Below are 22,792 nucleotides of genomic sequence, written 5' to 3' on the forward strand. Positions count from 1 at the left end.
CCTCCCCCTTTGGCAGTTCTATCTTGACAGAAAATGTTGTAGTTGGGGATGGAAATCTCAGAATTTTTGGTGGCCTTCCTAAGCCAGGATTCAGACACGGCAAGGACATCAGGGTTGGCGGAGTGTGCTAAAGCAGTGAGTAAAACAAACTTAGGGAGGAGGCTTCTGACGTTAACATGCATGAAACCAAGGCTTTTTTGATTACAGAAGTCAACAAATGAGAGTGCCTGGGGACACGCAGGGCCTGTGTTAACCTCCAATTCACCCGAGGAACAGAGGAGGAGTAGGATGAGGGTACGGCTAAAGGCTATCAAAACTGGTCGTCTCGTGCGTTGGGGACAGAGAATAAAAGGAGCAGATTTTTGGGCGTGGTAGAAAAGATTCACGGCATAATGTACAGACAGGGGTATGGTGGGGTGCGGGTACAGTGGAGGTAACCGCATGTGTGGGAGGTGGGACAAAGGAGGTATCTGAGGCATCTAGGCACTCCGCGTTGCGTCGTGTAAAGAACATCCCTTCGCCTTGGTATATTGGCCATAAACCACACCCCCTCGTGCCTTATTTCTTAAATATCAATAAGAAAGATAGTTCCAAACCTCTCTGCCAATAACAGTTATTATGTTTATGTTTATGATTATGTTTTTCCGTCCCTACTCAGACCACTCCCAGACAGTCTTATCAAAATTCTTCCTTGAGAAATTTCTCTTTGCTAAGAAGCTATTTTTGTTATTTTTTTATAATTTTAATTCCAAACCTTTCTGCCAATAACAGTTCATTATGTTTTTCCCTCCCCACCCAGACCACTCCCAGACAGTCTTATCAAAATTCTTCCTTGAGAAATGTATCTTTGCTAAGAAGCTATTTTTGTTAGTTTATCATTTTAATTTAAAACAATCACAGTAAGGTACTTAATTGTTGCCCAGAAATAATTTGATTGAGATAAAAACGCTGCATTGCACATTTACAGCAAGTTGTGTGCCATTCTACACATTTTGCCATGGGGCAGAGAAAAACATGGCAGTTTTACAGTTAATTTCCTGCAATTCTACCCATTTTGTAATTACTTACGCCATGTTTATATGATATCTGAGTGACAGTGACGAACAAAATCAAATCAAATTTTATTGGTCACATACACATGGTTAGCAGATGTTAATGCGAGTGTAGCGAAATGCTTGTGCTTCTAGTTCCGACCGTGCGGTAATATGTAACAAGTAATCTAACAATTTCACAACAACTACCATATACACACAACTCTAAAGGAATTAATAAGAATATGTACATATAAATATATGGATGAGCGATGGCCGAACGGCATAGGCAAGATGCAGTAGATGGTATAGAGTACAGTATATACAGTTGAAGTCGGACGTTTACATACACCTTAGCCAAATACATTTAAACTCAGTTTTTCACAATTCCTGACATTTAATCCCAGTAAAAATTCCCTGTCTTAGGTCAGTTAGGATCACCACTTTATTTTAAGAATGTGAAATGTCAGAATCATAGTAGAGAGAATTATTTATTTCAGCTTTTATTACTTTCATCACATTCCCAGTGGGTCAGAAGTTTACATACACTCAATTAGTATTTGGTAGCATTGCCTTTAAATTGTTTAACTTGTATCAAACATTTCGGGTAGCCTTCCACAAGCTTCCCACAATAAGTTGGGTGAATTTTGGGCCATTTCTCCTGACATAGCTGGTGTAACTGAGTCAGGTTTGTAGGCCTCCTTGCTCGCACACGCTTTTTCAGTTCTGCCCACAACTTTTCTACAAGATTGAGGTCAGGGCTTTGTGATGGTCACTCCAATACCTTGACTTTGTTGCTTCCTGACTTTCTTGAGATGTTACTTCAATATATCCACAGAATTTTTCTACCTCATGATGCCATCTATTTTGTGAAGTGCACCAGTCCCTCCTGCAGCAAAGCACCCCCTCAACATGATGCTGCCACCCCCTTGCTTCACGGTTGGGATGGTGTTCTTCGGCTTGCTAGCCCCCCCCTTTTTCCTCCAAACATAATGATGGTCATTATGGCCAAACAGTTCTATTTTTGTTTCATCAGACCAGAGGACATTTCTCCAAAAAGTACGATATTTGTCCCCATGTGCAGTTGCAAACCATAGTCTGGCTTTTTTATGGCGGTTTTGGAGCAGTGGCTTCTTCCTTGCTGAGTGGCCTTTCAGGTTATGTCGATATAGGACTCGTTTTACTGTGGATATAGGTACTTTTGTACCTGTTTCCTCCAGCATCTTCACAAGGTCCTTTGCTGTTGTTCTGGGATTGATTTGCACTTTTCGCACCAAAGTACATTCATCTCTAGGAGACAGAACTCATCTCCTTCCTGAGCGGTATGACGGCTGCGTGGTCCCATGGTGTTTATACTTTATATTGCGTAGTATTGTTTGTACAGATGAACGTGGTACCTTCAGGTGTTTGTAAATTGCTCCCAAGGATGAACCAGACTTGTGGAGGTCTACAATTCTTTTTTCTGAGGTCTTGGCTGATTTCTTTTGATTTTCCCATGATGTCAAGTAAAGAGGCACTGAGTTTGAAGGTAGGCCTTGAAATACATCCACAGGTACACCTCCAATTGACTGAAATGATGTCAATTAGCCTATCAGAAGCTTCTAAAGGCAGTACATAATTTTCAAGCTGTTTAAAGGCACAGTCAACTTAGTGTATGTAAACTTCTGACCCACTGGAATTGTGATACAGTGAGTTATAAGTGAAATAATCTTTCTGTAAACAATTGTTGGAAAAATGACTTGTGTCATGCACAAAGTAGATGTCCTAACCGACTTGCCAAAACTATAGTTTGTTAACAAGAAATGTGTGGAGTGGTTGAAAAATGAGTTTTAATGATTCCAACCTAAGTGTATGTAAACTTCTGACTTCATCTGTACATATGAGATGAGTAATGTAGGGTATGTAAACATTATATAAAGTGGCATTGTTTAAAGTGACTAGTGATACATTTATTACATCCAAGATTTAATTATTAAAGTGGCTAGAGATTGAGTCAGTATGTTGGCAGCAGTCGCTCAATGTTAGTGATGGCTGTTTAATAGTCTGATGGCTTTGAGATAGAAGCTTTCAGTCTCTCGGTCCCAGCTTTGATGCACCTGTACTGACCTAGCCTTCTGGATGATAGCAGAGTGAACAGGCAGTGGCTCGGGTGGTTGTTGTCCTTGATGATCTTTTTGGCCTTCCTGTGACATCGGGTGGTGTAGGTGTCCTGGAGGGCAGGTAGTTTGCTCCCGGTGATGCGTTGTGCAGACCTCACTACCCTCTGGAGAGCCTTACGGTTGTGGGTGGAGTTGTACCAGGCGGTGATACAGCCCGACAGGATGCTCACGATTGTGGATCTGTAAAAGTTTGAGTGTTTTTGGTGACAAGCCAAATTTCTTCAGCCTTCTTCACCACGCTGTCTGTGTGGGTGGACCATTTCAGTTTGTCCGTAATGTGTACGCCGAGGAACTTAACTTTCCACCTTCTCCACTACTGTCCCGTCGATGTGGATAGGGGGGTGCTCCCTCTGCTGTTTCCTGAAGTCCATAATCATCTCCATTGTTTTGTTGACGTTGAGTGTGAGGTTATTTTCCTGACACCACACTCCAAGGGCCCTCACCTCCTCCCCGTAGGCCGTCTCGTCGTTGTTGGTAATCAATTCTAACACTGTAGTGTCGTCTGCAAACTTGATGATTGAGTTGGAGGCGTGCATGGCCACGCAGTCATGGTTGAATAGGGAGTACAGGAGAGGGCTGATAATGCACCCTTGTGGGGCCCCAGTGTTGAGGATCAGCGGGGTGGAGATGTTGTTTCCTACCCTCACTACCTGGGGGCGGCCCGTCAGAAAGTCCAGGACCCAGTTGCACAGGGCGGGGTCGAGACCCAGGGTCTCGGGCTTAATGATGAGTTTTGAGTGTACTGTGGTGTTAAATGCTGAGCTGTAATCGATGAACAGCATTCTTACATAGGTATTCCTCTTGTCCAGATGGGTTAGGGCAGTGTGCAGTGTGCAGTGTGATTGTGATTGCGTCATCTGTGGACCTATTGGGGCGGTAAGCAAATTGGAGTGGGTCCATGGTGTCAGCTAGGGTGGAGGTGATGTGATCCTTGACTAGTCTCTCAAAGCACTTCATGATGACGGAAGTGAGTGCTACGGGGCGGTAGTTGTTTATCTCAGTTACCTTAGCTTTCTTGGGAACAGGAACAATGGTGGCCCTCTTGAAGCATGTGGGAACAGCAGACTGGGATACGGATTGATTGAATATGTCCATAAACACACCAGGCAGCTGGTCTGCGCATGCTCTGAGGACGCGGCTAGGGATGTCGTCTGGGCCGGTAGCCTTGCGAGGGTTAACACGTTTAAATGTTTTACTCACGTTGGCTGCAGTGAAGGAGAGCCCGCAGGTTTTGGTAGCTGGCCGTGTCAGTGGCAATGTATTGTCCTCAAAGCGAGCAAATAAGTTGTTTAGTTTGTCTGGGGGCAAGACATCGGTGTCCGCGACGGGCTGGTTTTCTTTTTGTAATCCGTGATTGACTGTAGACCCTGCCACATACGTCTCGTGTCTGAGCCGTTGAATTGCGACTCTACTTTGTCTCTATACTGACGCTTAGCTTGTTTGATTGCCTTGCGGAGGGAATAGCTACACTGTTTGTATTTGGTCATGTTTCCCGGTCGCTTTGCCATGATTAAAAGCAGTGGTTCGCGCTTTCAGTTTTGCGCGATTGCTGCCATCAATCCATGGTTTCTGGTTGGGGTAAGTTTTAATAGTCACCGTGGTTACAACATCACCGATGCACTTGCTAATAAACTCGCTCACCGAATCAGCGTATACATCAATGTTGTTGTCTGAGGCTATCCGGAACATATCCCAGTCCACGTGATCGAAGCAATCTTGAAGCGTGGAATCCGATTGGTCGGAGGGCCCCTGGGCATGTGCACGGTCGGTATTCGGCCATGATTACTACAAGTTTAGATAGCTGGCTAGACTAAATACCAATAAAAAAAGTGTTAAATTCCACCTGGTGCAGTCTACAATTCTTATTCTTAAAGCTGCAATATGTAACTTTGGGTGACCAAATCAACATAGAAATGTGAGTTATAGATCTGTCATTCTCATTTAAATCAAGTCTAAGAAGCGGTAGATCTGCTCTATGTGTGCTATTTCTATGCTTCCCGTGCTTAAGTTTGGTATTTGCGTAGTTTACTTTTGGTTTTATACAACCGCTTCAAACAGCTGAAAATACAGTCTTTTTGGTTACTGAAAAGATATTGCACAGCGGTTTAGAAGGTACAGTAATTCACTACACTATACATTGCTTGTTTTGTCACATAAACTGGAATTAGGCAAACTATTAGAATTTTAGCAACCAGGAAATGGTGGAATGATTTCTGCATATTGCACCTTTAATAGTAAGTTGAGACACTAACTGAGTAAAAAATATATATATATAATAATTGGTTGGGCCCCTTAAGTGACCACTTATTTCGCTTATGCCTGGAACCGGCCCTGCACACACACACACTTCCACCCGAGTCAGACACCAACATGTTTGATAAATTTGACTCATATTTCTGTCCACTGTGTGCTGCCTTGCCTACGAACACGGAACTTCAGCGCATTAGAAATCTGAATCCAACACCCCCTCATGATCTGGATAAACCCCGTCTATGTCATTTTTCTCATCCAATGTGCTTCCAAACATACAATAACTACCCAATAGAATGTGTTCTTTATTGCAAGACGTATGTCATGATTGGATCATTGTACTGTCACTTTAACCCAACCATGCACCTTGCACGCCTTGGCTACACTTCAGAAATCTGAAATTGGTGGTTTGACAAACTAGCTTGTATTGTGTGTCTACATTAGCTAGTCTTTTGTCAATGTGACGTTAACTGTCTAACCTTTTATAACGATATAGCTAATCACTGTATTCAACGTCGCTTGCGTTTCGTATCCACGAGTCAAGAGGTACCAACAACGGAGGATATGCCAGCCAAGCCAAGGTGGAAGTAGCTAAAGTAACCATATCAACAGACAAGACAGGCTCGAGACTGGGGACAGGGGTAAAACAAAAATGATCTGATTAGGAATATGACCGCAAACTAACAAGGGAAATTGTTATCTATTGGTAAAATAAGCGTTTACCACGTGTAACCTTATTTCAATGAGTCTAATAGCTAGCTACAAAGAACGTATTGCTACCCTATGTTGCTATCTCGCGTAGTAGCGACAATGATTAGCAGTTAACGCGTAGTGACTACGTTGAATTGCATTGGATAGCGCTATAAAGGTTAGCTAGATTAACGTTTGAATACAGTATTTTCTATATACAGAATTAAGATCCATAATCAAGCTGTATCATTAGGATGGCAATAGTTGCTTTCTAGTGTCTGACTAGCACTTTCAGTGCAAGCAGCTAGCCAAACCAGTTTGGTAAATCTGTGTTAATGCAGTCAGGTTGCTAATGCGTTAGCTAGCTACTGTAGGTTTACGATTTGGTGGATAAATACACTTTTTCTATCTATCTTGAAACGACTCAGGACCCACCAGATTCGTTCAGATATTTTGACACTGGACTCGTTAGATAGCTAAATAAATTTGGCACTTGCATGCTGGCTAGTGTTTGTCCACGTTTGTTGCATTTAGGCCACGTCGCTGCAGATGCATTTCATCTTACAGCGTCGTTGGATGAATGCAAACAAGACTGTGCGGAAGAGGGAAGGCGCGTGAATAACTGTTCCCCACATTCCCTGCAGCTAACTAATGCAAGAAACTCGTTTGGGGTTTGATACAAATGCTTTCTTTATTGACTATCTCAGTGGCTGTGTGTTTGCTGTAATTGAACGGCATGTCAGCTACCCAATTTGTTTACCAGGAGAAGCATAGGCTTATTTAGTTTTCTAGATCAGTTATCTAATACATTCTGAAATGGTTGGCTTTGGCGCAAACCGACGGGGAGGCCGTCTCCCGTCCTTCATCCTGATCGCATTGATGGTGATCATTGCCATACTTTCTTTCAACTACTGGACTGTGTCCAACAAGCAAGGGCGCCTATTGGACGAGTTGGCAGAGGTGCAGACACAGGTGAAGCGGACCGACGCGGCGCGCAGTCGACTGGAGAAGCGCAACTCAGAGCTGATGGTGCAGGTAGACACGCACAGGAAACAGATCGATCAGAAGGATGGAGATAACAGCATGCTGGAGGGCAAGCTGCATGCTCGTGAAGCACTCATCAAAAAGTGCACAGATGAAAAGGTAGGTAGGACTAGATCACTAAGTCCATCCGTAGTACCTATGCTTCCTAGTTCCTGCATATCTTAGGCTTATTAACTAACTGTGCCAAAGGTTTGACAGGTGGAAAGCAGCCTTGCACCTGCATCCTATTGTATTACAGTGGAGGGCTAAACCTGTGATGTCAACCTAGTGACATCTACCAACATGGGTAAAGACTGAGCAGTCTCCAGCAACGATTTGAATGCTCAAAACACACACACAAGCAAGCCAAAGTTGAGTGTGTTGTCCCAGTGCATTGTTGTTATCTAAGCCTCAGATGAGTTTGAGGTACACGTCAGTACAACCTAAGTGACAATGTTTTTTTAAATGTACTTCCTAAATCAAGGAATGAGTCTTGATGTCATTTTAAATGTAGGTTATACTCATAAACAATATTTTAGTTTAAGTGGTTATTTTATCTACTTCAGCTATGATAGCCACCAGATCCTTTGAATCTCAAAGGTGATTTCAAAAGCCATATCATATAACAGCTAAACTCATTTATCCCCATCACAATAGCACCTGCTAACCTGGCATTGCAGTTTGCAAATTGTTTATTGGTGTATATTTGTACACTTATATTAGTCATTTTACAGGAGGTAAAGTCTCCCTCCTTGCTGACATGGGGGTTATGAGTCCCAGCTGGGGCCCATCTGTGTGCCCAGTGCTGGGGCTGGGGATCAGCCTCTTTTTACACTTACTACAGTCAGTCTGCCTCTCCCCTCCTCCTTGTCTCAACCACCTCAATGTATGCTTATGTGCCTCATCAGATTGCATAGGAGGTGTGGCGAGAACAGATGGGGGGGAATTAGCATTCTGCCGTACCCACACGGATGTTTGCTCTTCGGATTGTGTGGGCTAGCCATGCCCAAACCGGATTGTATATTTTTTTTAAATTACAGCTCATTTCCTGAATGTTAATTGTGTCCAACAGTGCAAATCTTCTGTTCAACATGAGGGATGTCGTAGTGTAAGACCAGTCCCAGATTTTCCCCAGCGTTAATCTACTCTTTGTCCCGTATCAGGATGTCACCAGTGTTAGGGTTGGGCGACGTCAACCTTAGTCCTATTGTGATTACGGTATGTACCAATAAAACATGCCCCTATTGCGCCCCTCATAAAAAAACATAACAGTTGGGCTATAGCGTGAAATTGAATGCAACTGGATGAATCATGACGAAAGATCATGTTAAACGCCTGGACAGAGGCTAAGTGCAGGCAATGGCAAATCTTTTCTAATATTCCTTTCTGGTGGAGGGGCAGAGCAGGTTTGTGTGTGTCTGTGTGGCGCACATATGATGAAGCAGTGACTGTCTGATGAGGAACGGTCTGTCTTACCATAGTGTGCTAGGTTATAGGCCTACATCATGGGCTGGATAGAAGCAGTCTACAGTCTTCAGAATTTGATAATAATTGCTTTATTTCTCTCATAAAATAATGGTAATTTTGCATGAAGAAAAAGCAAGTCCCACCAATTTAACTCTTTACAAGTGTTTTTGTGGTAGTGGAAGAAGTTTAAAATGTTTTAAGCCAAGCAGTTAAAATTTGTAAAATAATTGGTCTGATTGCTTTGATAGACCACACTATCAACCTTATTACTTTGGATTGTGGGGCAGTTAGGTGTCACATTTCTTCACAAATAACTAGAGATGCACCGATATTAAATTTTGGGCCCATACCGATATCCAATATTTTCCTTGCCAAAAAAAAACGTTCTAGTAAGCATTCTAGTACAGTTAAATAGTTGAAACACACACAGACCAAAAAGTTATTTTGTTGGCATTTACGTTTGTCTCCATTACCAGTAAAACATAATCAAAACCTATTTATTTCACTTACTTGCTGTGCTGTTTTGTTGTTCATTTGTTCAGTCTCAACCAGGATTTCATCATAAATGTCAAGTAGTGAAGTTTCAGCTCTGTCTGTCCGTGGCCTCTCTTTCTTGGTGCACACTGTCACTGTGTCCGTTTCCACCTTGTCCAGCTGTGTCTGCAACATTTCACGTAAACCCTGTTTCTTATCTGCATTGAAGTAGTGGTCCTTGTACCTAGCATTGAGCATGGTGGCGATAGAGTAAAGAGGCTCAGAGAATGCCACCGAATCGCAGTCTCTTGTAGAGTACTTTTGCAAGTTTTAACCCCACGGTCTGTCAGCAGTTTTGTTGAGCAGGCGTTACAATGCCACAACAAAGGCTATCACGTCTGCTGCAGACGCAGTTGATGATCTTATTTCTCCAGTCAGTTGTTCGATTGGGGCTAGGAGTGTGTTCATGTTTCAAACATGTTCTCAAATGTCATTGAAATGGCAGCAGTGGTATGAAAACCAGCACATTTTTGAGCATGCAATACCAGCACATTTTTGAGCATGCAATACCAGCACATTTTTGAGCATGCAATACCAGCACATTTTTGAGCATGCAATACATTTTTGAGCATGCAATACCAGCACATTTTTGAGCATGCAATACATTTTTGAGCATGCAATACCAGCACATTTTTGAGCATGCAATACATTTTTGAGCATGCAATACCAGCACATTTTTGAGCATGCAATACATTTTTGAGCATGCAATACCAGCACATTTTTGAGCATGCAATACCAGCACATTTTTGAGCATGCAATACATTTTTGAGCATGCAATACATTTTTGAGCATGCAATACATTTTTGAGCATGCAATACATTTTTGAGCATGCAATACCAGCACATTTTTGAGCATGCAATACATTTTTGAGCATGCAATACCAGCACATTTTTGAGCATGCAATACATTTTTGAGCATGCAATACATTTTTGAGCATGCAATACATTTTTGAGCATGCAATACATTTTTGAGCATGCAATACATTTTTGAGCATGCAATACCAGCACATTTTTGAGCATGCAATACCAGCACATTTTTGAGCATGCAATACCAGCACATTTTTGAGCATGCAATACCAGCACATTTTTGAGCATGCAATACCAGCACATTTTTGAGCATGCAATACATTTTTGAGCATGCAATACCAGCACATTTTTGAGCATGCAATACCAGCACATTTTTGAGCATGCAATACATTTTTGAGCATGCAATACATTTTTGAGCATGCAATACATTTTTGAGCATGCAATACCAGCACATTTTTGAGCATGCAATACCAGCACATTTTTGAGCATGCAATACCAGCACATTTTTGAGCATGCAATACCAGCACATTTTTGAGCATGCAATACCAGCACATTTTTGAGCATGCAATACCAGCACATTTTTGAGCATGCAATACGGAATGTGATTTGAGTTACTGTGGTGGTAGTAGTAATGATGCTGTATTAGCGTAGCCTAGTTATGCCATTACTCCTCTCATTCTAGTACTGCTGAAAGGGCTAAAGGATAGAGAAGCAACACAAAGTAATTGTCGGAAGTGCTTTGCTTTAATGTTTTGGTTTCCGTCTCCACATCTGCAGTGTACTTTGTGGGTGCCAAGAAAGAGCACTGTTATTTTCCACACAGCAGATTTGGTGGAGAAACTGTGAACCACTCGGTGTCTCTCTGCAGGGAAGGTGACAGCATGAAGCTTTTATCTCCACAATGGCTGACATTGATGCTGTAATTACTGCCACTCCTCTTCTGTGCATTCTGCCTCATTAAAGTCCTGAGCCCCTCATTCCCTCCCTCTGTGGATTTGATTCAAGCCCTTGGTTCTCACTGGAGAATCCACCCCTGTGATTTGATTGGTGGCTAGTGGCAACTGATGGGGACGTGAATCTCGTATGTGGGGGAGTTGTTTGTCTCTGGGACAGTCGTACAGAGGTGCCCGAATGGATACTATTCCCTCCTTAGCCTATAAATAACGGTTCCTTTACTCATTGAGCGGTTCCTTCGCTTTCACTCCCTGCAATGAACAAAAAAGGAGCACATAAGGAATACCAGGCATGATGGCAGCCTAACACACTGACTTGACAGTCAGGATTATCAGGCACTATTCCACACGGCTGTAAAATGTTTAGTGACTGGGCCAATGGAGCTATCAGAGAGAATCTTCTTTGGGAGAGACTAGTATTGAATTACACATATGGGGCAGGCAAACAAAGTAGGGATCTCTTTTGACACGTGGTTACTTGCCACCCGGGAAGGGTAATCCCAGCCAGCCAGGCATCCCCTTGGTGTTTGCACCATGCTCAAATCGATTTGGTTTCTCCGGGCTGGGTTTGATGTTTTTGTCTTTTGATGTTCATTTCATGCATTGAGGGTGTAGAATACAGTAGGTCTATGAAGCTCCTAGGTTTGATGGTCCTTTGCCTGTGTTTTTAGCAGCTGGGATCTCCTGTCCTTACACTTATGACAGTTTTTTTGTTGTTGCTCATTCTGAGTGGTTATACATTTGGCTGGGCTGTAGAGACTTAGTCAGACCCCAGATAAGGGAGATGTGTAATTGGGTGGAGGGCAGAGAGGGGCCTGTCTGGATCAGTCAGGGGCTCAGGAGGACAGAACTCTCTCTCGTCTGACAGGTTCTCACGCCGTCTGCGGCCTCTCAGCCACTGAGCTGACTGGACCTATATGGCCGGTGTTGGATTTTGGACAGCTTGAGTGCTTTCAATTAGATACCCATCTTTTTGAATATACCAAAGCGTATTGCAGAGATGACGTGCCGCATCTAACAAGTATTATTGTTCTATATAGTGAATGCATTTACTTTGTGTATGGTAGAGGAGAGGATATCAAGTATTAGGCTGTGCATGTGCAGTAGCTCCCTCAGTGACTAGTACTGCCAATGAGGAGTGCTGCGACGATGGCTCACTCTTCAAGTCACTGGGCAACGCTGGGCCGTCTTTTATTGTGGTCAAGGTAGGGGGAGGGGAAAGACGGGACAAAGGAAAGCAAACTGGACAAATTAGGATTTTGTCTCCTTTTTGAGAGAAGCTACATCTGGCAACGGTGTATAATATAACCATTGCAGAATTAGACAAATATGAAACTGAACACAGGATGTATGCATAAGTTAAGCTCATAATGCCTTTGTAACAAATCCACAGATGTTGAGCTCAGAACGCAAATACCTACTCTTATACCTACTCTTATTTGGTGTAGCATAATGTTGCCTCAGCCTCGCCTCTCTTTTTTTACTGTGTTCTATTATGTTCAATACAACGGTAACTGTATTCATAAATACACGTTATACAGCTCAGGTGTTTGTGTGGCCACGTAGGCTGTCTGTCGAACTTGCGTATATGGACACACAAATGTGCAGAATACAGATACCAGACATGTAGACTCTTCACGTTCTCTGTGCCTCTAAGCATGCACAAATAGCGCCCCGGGGATGGCCTTCAGTCCTCTGTTTCTCTCCCAGCTGCATTTCACATTCACCTCCTCCCCTCAGATCAATGCCTGCACCCCTCCCACCGCTCCCTAAATCTACCTCAAAGCCACAGCCGCTCTCCTCTGGCTGAGGCAACAAAAAACACTTGGGATTGAATTTTGTCTTTTGTACATGTATGAAAATACATGTAATAACCCCTTAGCCAGTCAGTGTGTCATAATGTGTAATGGGCCAATAGCGCATTATTCTGATTATAAAGTGGTTTCACTCTAAGCGGTCTGGGGGTGTAAAGTCAATTGAAAATCAATCCAGTTTATTACAAGTTGCAACAGGGAGACACCTCTAACACAGAAGCAGAGAAAATGTCTAACTGGCCTTCTCTGAGACAGCCCTTATATCCTGAATAGCAGACAACTGTTCTTTAATCCCGAGAGGCTATTGGGAAGTCAAAACAAAAGGCATGGACTTGGTCAGCTGCTACAGAATCAGTGTTTTCACAGAATACAATCGTAATCAGTGTGTCCTTGTACCTCCAGTCTGGCGTCAATCGCTATCAACAGATGTGAGTTTAATCCAGAACATACAGCATCCAGTCTAGTGACATCAACCCAAGTGTCACAGAACACTAGAAACCATTTCTCTATTACAGAAAGAGAATGTATAACTATGCTAAACATTGTTACTCACTCTAAACTAAATGTGAACTTTATTCTCTTAAATATTCCTATTACAGTGAGCAATAGGTCTCTCTCCATCAGGCTTCATTATGAAGGGTAGAGATCTAATGAAGGCTGCTGCTCTGTGTTCTGACTGCCTCAGCCTGGCTGTCCTTTAGGATCTCTTCCATCTGATCTGACTCAATATCTGGCTGCGGGTGGTCCTCCAGTCACTCGGCGGGTCAGACGCAATGAATGAGACGGGAGTGTTTTGCAAGCAGAATTTTCACTCAACAGAACCTTTTTATGCAGCTAGATATCTACTGTTGCCGAGCTGACATTTGAAATGCTATTGCATCTGAACGTAGTATAAAAATGATATCTTTCCAGTTAGGCTAGTTCAGCCATGTAATAATGTAGATGTCCTGTTAAACCGGTTGTGTTTGGAATTAAGATGAGCACAAAGAGTTCTGCTAACAAAGTGTTCTGGTGACCTTTCCTCAGACTGATGTTCTTTTCTCTCCTTTCCAGATGAAGGTGCAGGGTGATGTCACCGCACAGATGTCGGAGATTGTGAGGCTGAAAGGTAAGAGCAGACACTGGCCAGCAGAGGGCACACTTCTGTTGGAGTCTTAAGGCTAGGCTAGCAGAAAGCAGTATGGGCTTGTATTACCACAGATAGAGCCTGGAGCAGTAACAGCAGTTTGCTTAATGCTATTAGTGCTGTTAAGATGTTTTATCTCAAGTCCCCCATGTGCCAAGTGGACTCTAATGCAAACAGATTTGCAATGTTGTCGTCCCTAGTTTCTTTATTGAATGATTGTCCGACACTAAAGCTGTAGCCCGATATCACTGCATGGTTGAAATTGCATTTGTCCATACACTATAACCTTAGGGTTCATATTCTATCTTATTTGGGTGGGGTGTAGAGCAGCTGAAGGAGCTGAAACAGGAGTTTATGAGGCAGGAGATCCAGCTGAGGGAGGTGAAGAAGAACAGCACCAACCTGGAGAGGAAGCTGGAGTATGAGAGGTACAGAGAATGAACTCTCAACACATCTTTCATGTTTTTGCTCTAGGCTCTCAATCACAGCAAAGTTTAGGTTATGATGACTATCGCACCAATATAGCCATTGGTTGGAATTTTGACAAGAGCTTCATTGCTTTTCTCTCTGATTTGTCTAACCAATTGTTTGTGTGAATGATAGTTTGCAGTGTGGGCGTCAAATCACACAACTAATGGACGAGTATGAAGAAGCTAAAAAGACCCTGGAGGAGGAGGTGGTGAAGCTGAGAAAGGTGAGGCCCTCTGTCAGAGCTGCTAGTCATGATGTCCCTGCCTTTCCTTCCCCGTAATGTAAGTGGTTGTCTACCACCCCCTGTTGGTGTTCATAGATCATACACTCTGTGGAATGTCCTTTGTCCTGGATGTCAGCAGTTCTGCACTTAGTCATTGTGACTTTTGCTTACCCAGCAATAGTAAGGTAATTATATTAATCTCTCCCCTCTATCTTTTTCTCTGTCTCTCTTTCCCGCCCTCTGCAGAGTGTGCTGGATAGCAGGAAGGTTGGAGCTGCAGAAGGAGGGACTGAGGTGGAGACCGCAGGAGAGCACCTAACTGTGGCCACACACCGAGACACTGACCTCAAAGGTAACATTACAACCAGCTCATATTGCCACATTCTGCCTCTGTAATGTTTCAGCGCTAACCCACCCTCTCTCCCTCCACCCCATCCATTCTTCTCTCTCTCCCTCCTGGGATAGAAGATTTGGGCAAGCCTGGCAGTGATGCTGGCATGCCTGGTATTGAGGACAGTGAAGTGGGAAAAATAGATGATGTGCAATTTGGTGAGTATTTATTCCCTCTGGTTATTCTACTTTTGATAACGATTCTTGCAGTAAGATTAGTGTAAAATATCATTGTCAAATTTCAACTGGAACTGTCCTCCTCCCCTCATTCTCTCTAGCCCTGAAGAAGCCAGCCATCACCCAGAACCACATAGAGATACCTGATACTGCGTTAAGAGAGGTGGGGGCCGGTATGGGAGCAGGGGCAGGTGCTGGGGCAGGTGAGGGGGCTGGTCGAGACCTCTCTCTGGACCGGCCTGTGCTCCAGATCCAGGACAAGGTCCTAGGGCTGGGGATGGAGGGACGAGCAGGGGCCCTCCAGCAGCAGCCCCCCCAGGCAGTGGCAGAAAGACCCATCCTCTTTGATGACAACAAGGCAGCCATCCAGGCAGATGAGTTCGGAGAGCAGCATAGACCGCTTAGAGGTATGTCAACTCAAACTTCACACACTACATATTTGCATTTTCAGTTTACTTTATTAGCTTTGCTGCCCAGAGACAAAGCCAGTTATGCAGTAATGCTTTAGTGGTGACATGTTATCGTGTGTCTGTCATTGAGTTCGAGACCTGAGGCCATGGCCTGGGTACAGCTCTGACTGGGCTCTTAATGGCTGTGTGCAGCAGAGGCCCCGCTACTCTTGGCCTCCCTTGAACTCCACACTAGCTGCTATAAAACGTGAGCCATGCTGGCTTCCTGTTTTCAGTTCAGGTTTTTTTTCATGGAATGTTTGTGTAGAAAATGGAGGGAAATGTATCGTTGGCGCAGTGCTCTGCTCTCTGTTTGGCAACCTCTGTCTTTTTAAAGGTGATTCATCCTTTTCTCCCGGAGATTGAAAACATGCTCCTTCACAGAGAGCTAGCCTACAGTCTGAAGGAGCATGTTTTCAATCTCCGGGAGACACATTCCGTACTACAGGAGAGTGCACCCTGAACCTCTACTGTACATTAAAAATGAAAAGCCCAAAAGGATGACCAAATTTCAGGTGAAATGTTTCTAACAGAAAAAAAGTGATTATTGATGCTACCTGTTTCGCTGTCTCCTTTTAAGCTCCTGCCAATGTGATGAAAGCAGATGGTGTACAGAGGAAAGGGGCAGGACTGCCTCTGCCTCTGCCTCCTAACCGTGCCCAGGTGCCCAACCCTATAGAACCTCGGCATGCCAGAGACCCCAAGCCTGCTGAGCCCCTGCGTCACAGACAGAGTGAGTGCCTCCAAAGGCTGGTGGGGATGGGCGGGGGAGACGGAGTAACTCTCAGTACACAGGAGATGTGACACATGGAGACTGTGGTTGTGTCTTTCCTCTGACCTTTAGCTGCAGCGTCCCAGTAAGAAGAGCTTCTCTCCCTTGCAGATGTGTCAAGGTTACAACATAACCTTTACAATTACATAAGCTATTTTTGAACGCATTCTACAGTCTGAGCCTTATCTCGAGTTTTCTTTCTCAAGGCTGCGTTATAGGTCTACTATAAGCGGTTGCCTTCCCTAGCTATCAGGGTTTTAACAAACCTTCTTCAACACTGCTCATGAAGTCATACATATTAGAGGTGCTGTCGCCACAGACTGAAAGAGATGGCCAGATGCCAGAGTGCACACACAGTGGGAGAGGCCGCCTGACTTCAAGGGTCTCAGGGTGTTCCTTCCTGCTGCCTGCCTGGCTTCAGCTCTGCTCCCTCCCTCCGCTGCCTACTCTCCAAACAATACCCCAACCAGCTGCCCTGCCAGCTACCCCTCTCCTTGCTTCATCTTCACACTCTCTGCACCACACACACACTCGTCATGTTTTCCTCCAAGTTCCTTTACACATATCACTTCATTGCCAATGACTCTTTTTGTCTTCCCAAAAATCCCCTTAAACATATAAACTATGCCTCCCTCCCATACCTTTACTGTCCAACCAATCACCACCTCCTTCATCCCCTCTGTTTCTTAGTTTCATCATCCTTTCTTTCATTCACTCTCTCCATTCTTTCTCTTCTGACTCTGTCACAATCTCTTTGCTTCCCTCCCTTCCTGATGGGGCCCTTCTCTGCCTCTACAGGCCGTTTCTTTGATGAGAACGAGTCCCCTGTAGATCCGCAGCACGGCTCTAAGCTGGCGGACTACAATGGGGACGATGGGAACGTGGGTGAGTACGAGGCGGACAAGCAGGCCGAGCTGGCCTACAATGAGGAAGAGGATGGTGATGGTGGGGAGGAAGACGTCCAAGGTGAGCCAGGCCAGGGGTCTTCAAGTCCAGCTGTATCACCATTTCTCCCTCCTCCACTCCTGCTGCCCCTGCATTAGACTGAGTACCACCAGCTCGGCCAGAGCTCACAGCACCCTGAGTTACCCACCATTCCTGTCTCAGGAACATCCATAACCAACCGCCCCTCAGGGTCTAAGCCTGAGGACTGTTCAGTGGGTCATTTTAGGCTGGAGGGCAAGCCTCCCATCATTGTATACCACAATCAAGCCCTATACCTCTACATGTGGGTGGGGGCACTTCTCCCTCTCAGTGACTCCACTCCAATGTCTGCATGCCTCATCCAGCCGTGCGCTTCCCCACTATCTGTGCTCCACCACCTGTATGTGCCCACTTGTCATCTCTGTGTACACCTGCAGTAGATTAGTAGATGCTGTGTTTGAGTAGTACTTGAAGTTTTAAATGCATGTGCGTTCTTGTCTTATCATTATTGTACCGCTGTCATTCATTACTCCGCGAAAGGTTAGGTTGTGAAGTATTTTGTGTGTTAAACCTTTTTAATGGTCCACCAGGTAGATCCATGTAGGTCCTTAGTCATTTAACCACTTGATATTGACATTTTATAACAGCTATTGTCGTCCCTGCCATTGAAAGTGCCATTGAACAGGCTGTGAAAAAAGTAGTGTTAGGAATTCTATGGCCAATATGGGACCAGACTAATATGTACAGTATGTTGCTCTATGGAGCATTCCTAATGATGATCTTTTGGGATTTCCTAATGATAATCTTTTGGGATTTCCTTTTGAAATCTATCTAGCAGATGTAATTTAGGGATAAGAGAGATGACTACTCCCTGATTTGTTCTGTCTTCAATCTCCTTTCAGATGATGAAGATCGAGACATGCAGGGAGACCGGGCAGTGGACTATGGGAAGAGACGTCAAGCCATCGACATTCTGTAAACCTTGTCAACTTGCTCTAGGATCTGGGATAGAAAATTCAAACAAAACAATCCTCCGCATTGTTTCAATTATGCTACGGATGTCATGTTTAGGACTGGTTGAAATCACGAAGATGTTTTTAGCTGCGTCTCTTATGGCGATGGACAATTCTGAAGACACGATTACAGATTATTATTCCATGAAGCAGTTTGACCTAAAACCATGTATCATTGAATCTATAAAACAATTCATGATAATATCATTCTGTGCAGCCGTTGACTTGCAACTATATTTGTTGTATAAGTTATTTGGTATTAGAATTCCTTAGCGATTACATTGATATAATGTACAAGAGTGCTATACAATATACATTTTTTTTTCTTTTCCCGTGACCGATTTATGAAGGCTTTTGTTTTGTTTACTACTTTGAATGAACTGTCAGCTGCAAGAATAGACTGAAGTGGTCTGGAAGAGCCAGTTTGGGCCAGAACCTCGCTGTCGTGGATGACTCTGTTGCTGACCTGGTCACCTAGACTGGCAGGCATGGCATATTGCTTGAAATTGTCAACTTTAATTTGACTTGTCTTTACCTAAAAAAGGAATATGTTTCCCTTTGATGTGGGACAGCTGTTGCTTGATAAAGAAAAATAACTGAACTATCGCTCCAAACTGTGTCAATGAATTTGACAGGACAGTTTCTTTGGCACTTTCTTATTGTTGGACTCTTGTATGGACGCCCACACTTCAAACACAGCCGCGCCAACCAACGCAGCGCTTATGCCAAGGACTTCTCATGGCTTCTTAAACCTATTTGTTCACCTTATTTCTGTCAGACATAACACTCAAGTGCTCATTCTGTCTTACAATTATGCTGTTGTTATTAATGCATGTAATCTTTATTAATCAACCTGAAGAAGGTCTTGAAGCTGGAGGCAATACTTAGACCAGTTTAGAATTAGGAATCCTGTGGAAGACTAAATGCACATCTGTCCTGCTATTATGAATGGACTACAGTAGGCATAGATGTACATATTTGAATTGTTTCTATTTTAACTATAGGACGCAAAGGACTATTCTTCCTTTAAATAATAAGCATAATCCGTTTTGTTTAAAAGTTTTTTTTACTTTTTTTTTTCATATGGAAGGTCGGCATATTGAATGTACGCTGCTGATTGGTTTTTTAAGATCATAATGTAATTAAGATATTTGAGTAGTTAATTGTTACAAAACTGAATTTAGATGCTAATAGATAAAACTGTGGAACCAGTGAACTTGTCCCCAGCTAAGTTTTCCCTCGAATTTCAACGTGTTACTGATCTGCTGGGGATTACTAAAAGCTGTTGGTATCACTGATCTTGGAGGTAGTTTATAATTTCATACTGAAGAATAAATAATTAAGTGGTCATTATTGATACAAGTAATTAAACAATTGTTTCTGTTTCCCCCTGAAAGCCTTTTGAGCCATGATTTGTTAAAAATATATATTTTGTTCTCTAACCTCTTGTGCATGTGAACTGTACTTTACCTGAAAACGTGACTGACTGGCAATGGGAAAACTGCATGTGATTGTGGCCCATGTTGACTCCAATGTTTCCCACAGTTGTCAAGTTGGTTGGATATCCTTTGGGTGGTTGACCATTCTTGATACATACTGGAAACTGTTGAGCGTGAAACCCATCAGCGTTGCAGTTCCTGACACAAACCGTTGCGCCTGGCACCTACTACCATACCCTGTTCAAAGGCACTTAAATGTTTTTGCCTTGCCCATTCACCCACTGAATGGCACACACACACAATCCATGTCTCAAGCCTTAAAAATCCTTCTTTAACCTGTCTCATCCCATTACTCTACAGTGATTGAAATGGATTTAACAAGTGACATAAATAAGGGATCATAACTTTCGCCAGGTCAGTCTTATGGAAAGAGCTGGTGTTCTTAATGTTTTGGATACTGAGTGTATACACTAAACTCAGCAAAAAAAGAAACGTCCCTTTTTCAGGACCCTGTCTTTCAAAGATAATTTGTAAAAATCCAAATAACTTCACAGATCTTCATTGTAAAGGGTTTAAACACTGTTTCCCATGCTTGTTCAATGAACCAAAAACAATTAATGAACATGCACCTGTGGAACGGTTGTTAAGACACTAACAGCTTAGACGGTAGGCAATTAAGGTCAGTTATGAAAACTTAAGACACTAAAGAGGCCTTTCTACTGACTCTGAAAAAAACAAAGAAACATGCCCAGGTTCCCTGCTCATCTGTGTGAATGTGCCTTAGGCATGCTGCAAGGAGGCATGAGGACTGCAGATGTAGCCAGGGCAATAAATGGCAATGTTTGTACTGTGAAACGCCTAAGACAGCGCTACAGGGAGACAGGACGGACAGCTGATCGTCCTCACAGTGGCAGACCACATGTAACAACACCTGCACAGGATCGGTACATCCGAACATCACGCCTGCTGGACAGGTACAGGATGGCAACAACAACTGCCCGAGTTACACCAGGAACGCATAATCCCTCCATCAGTACTGACTGTCTGCAATAGGCTGAGAGAGGCTGGACTGAGGGCTTGTAGGCCTGTTGTAAGGCAGGTCCTCACCAGACCCACAAACCCACCGTCGCTGGACCAGACAGGACTGGCAAAAGTGCTCTTCACTGACGAGTCGCGGTTTTGTCTTACCAGGGGTGATGGTCGGATTTGAGTTTATCGTCGAAGGAATGAGCGTTACACCGAGGCCTGTACTCTGGAGCGGGATCGATTTGGAGGTGGAGGGTCCGTCATGGTCTGGGGCGGTGTGTCACAGCATTATCGGACTGAGCTTGTCATTGCAGGCAATCTCAACGCTGTGCGTAACAGGGAAGACATCCTCCTCTCTCGTGGTACCCTTCCTGCAGGCTCATCCTGACATGACCCTCCAGCAATGACAATGCCACCAGCCATACTGTTTGTTCTGTGCGTGATTTCCTGCAAGACAGGAATGTCAGTGTTCTGCCATGGCCAGCGAAGAGCCCTGATCTCAATCCCATTGAGCACATCTGGGACCTGCTGGATCGCAGGATGAGGGCTAGGGCCATTCCCCCTAGAAATGTCTGGGAACTTGCAGGTGCCTTGGTGGAAGAGGGGAGTATCAACTCACAGCAAGAACTGGCAAATCTGGTGCAGTACATGAGGAGATGCACTGCAGTATTTAATGCAGCTGGTGACCACACCAGATACTAACTGTTACTTTTGATATTGACCCCTCATTTGTTCAGGGACACATTATTACATTTCTGTTAGTCACATGTCTGTGGAACTTGTTCAGTTTGTCTCAGTTGTTGAATCTTATGTTCATACAAATATTTACACATGTTATGTTTGCTGAAAATAAATGCAGTTAACAGTGAGGATGTTTCTTTTTTTTCTGAGTTTGTTAGTGCTACCAGAAGCCTCTCTGTTGTAATCAAATCCACATCACCAGATTATTTTGATTCAGTTCAAATGGCCATAAAGCCACTGTAACATTTATAGTATTTTCAATTAATCAATTACATTTTAATAAAAGCTCGTTATTAGTCTGCATAGAAGACCCCCAAATATCAAGCAATTGCAAGTAAAAACCAACAAGCTGTATGGACAAAAAAATCTACAAAATACCCGTTAAGGAAGAAACCTCGAGAGGAACCACACTTATGGGTGCTCGGGGGATTCAGGACCAGGTAACGGTATGTACTGTCAGAGTATCTCCGGGGCTGTACTGTTTTTCAAATAAAAGGGGTTTGAGTTCATGTGCCAAAGCAAAGGGGAAAATGAGTTATATTACGCTGGCCCGTGTTGAACCGGCAAATGGCCCGGCACGTCATCGGGTGAAAGCGGGGAGGGAGGAGCGCCCATCTCAAATCAAACAGTAATCTGCGCGGTTTGGTCATGTCAGCATGGTGCATCGTCCAGAAACATACATCTCTTCCATAAAATAAATGAATTGTCAAACTAGGTTTTCATTGGGAAGGCAGGTAAAGGGTTTTATCCAAAGCAATCACTGTTGAATGTGAAAACACAAAAACTGATTTATAACTGACGTCACCTTTGTTTTGAACCGATTTCGCCGTCCGCCAGAGCGGGGCACCTGGCTCACGCCCGGAAACAGCCCGGTTCCACCATGAATGCAATCACTTAACCCAAAGTGACCTTTGCCAGACTCCAGTCACCCAAGTTACGGCAAGCGGTACCGGAGCGCCAAGTCTAGGACCAACAGCCTCCTCAACGGCTTCTACCCCCAAGCCATTAGACTGCTGAACAATTATACCCCCCCTATACTGCTGCTACTCACTGTTTGTTACCTATGGCATAGTCACTTCGCCCCCACCTACATGTACAGATTACCTCAATTGACTTGGTACCGGTGCCCCCTGTATATAGCCTAGTTATTCTTATTGTGTTACTTTTTATTATTACTTTTTATGTTAGCCTACTTCGTAAATATGTTCTTCTTCTTGAACTGCACTGTTGGTTACGGGCTTGTAAGTAAGCATTTCACGGTAAAGTCTACACTTGTTGTATTCGGTGCATGTGGCAAATAAAGTTTGATTTGAT

At 43.7% G+C, this 22,792-nt stretch overlaps 1 protein-coding gene across 5 annotated transcripts; it reads left to right on the forward strand.

Annotated features, from left to right (window-relative positions):
• The first annotated feature begins 5,811 nt into the window (after positions 1–5,811).
• Positions 5,812–19,673, forward strand: golm2 (golgi membrane protein 2). Of its 5 annotated transcripts, none has more exons than XM_038991670.1 (10): positions 5,812–7,273; positions 13,781–13,835; positions 14,179–14,281; positions 14,457–14,547; positions 14,794–14,899; positions 15,013–15,096; positions 15,216–15,521; positions 16,144–16,296; positions 17,134–17,301; positions 18,162–19,673. In XM_038991670.1, the coding sequence occupies exons 1-10, from the start codon at positions 6,947–6,949 to the stop codon at positions 18,236–18,238; spliced, it is 1,470 nt and encodes a 489-aa protein (XP_038847598.1). In that variant the 5' UTR covers positions 5,812–6,946; the 3' UTR covers positions 18,239–19,673. The 5 variants fall into 5 exon arrangements, with proteins under 5 accessions (XP_038847598.1, XP_038847615.1, XP_038847607.1 ...); XM_038991687.1 differs by having other exon boundaries at positions 17,134–17,220; XM_038991679.1 differs by having other exon boundaries at positions 15,016–15,096.
• The last annotated feature ends 3,119 nt before the right edge of the window (positions 19,674–22,792 follow it).

This window comes from Salvelinus namaycush, chromosome 1 (assembly GCF_016432855.1).
Source record: "Salvelinus namaycush isolate Seneca chromosome 1, SaNama_1.0, whole genome shotgun sequence".
NCBI lineage: Eukaryota > Metazoa > Chordata > Actinopteri > Salmoniformes > Salmonidae > Salvelinus > Salvelinus namaycush.

Bases quoted from the DNA above. Each gene is read 5' to 3' on its own strand.
- golm2 (XM_038991670.1), top strand. From the start codon at position 6,947: ATGGTTGGCTTTGGCGCAAACCGACGGGGAGGCCGTCTCCCGTCCTTC. The intron at 14,900-15,012 runs GTAACATTACAA...CTCCTGGGATAG, and splicing joins CCGAGACACTGACCTCAAAG to AAGATTTGGGCAAGCCTGGC. The intron at 15,097-15,215 runs GTGAGTATTTAT...CATTCTCTCTAG, and splicing joins AATAGATGATGTGCAATTTG to CCCTGAAGAAGCCAGCCATC.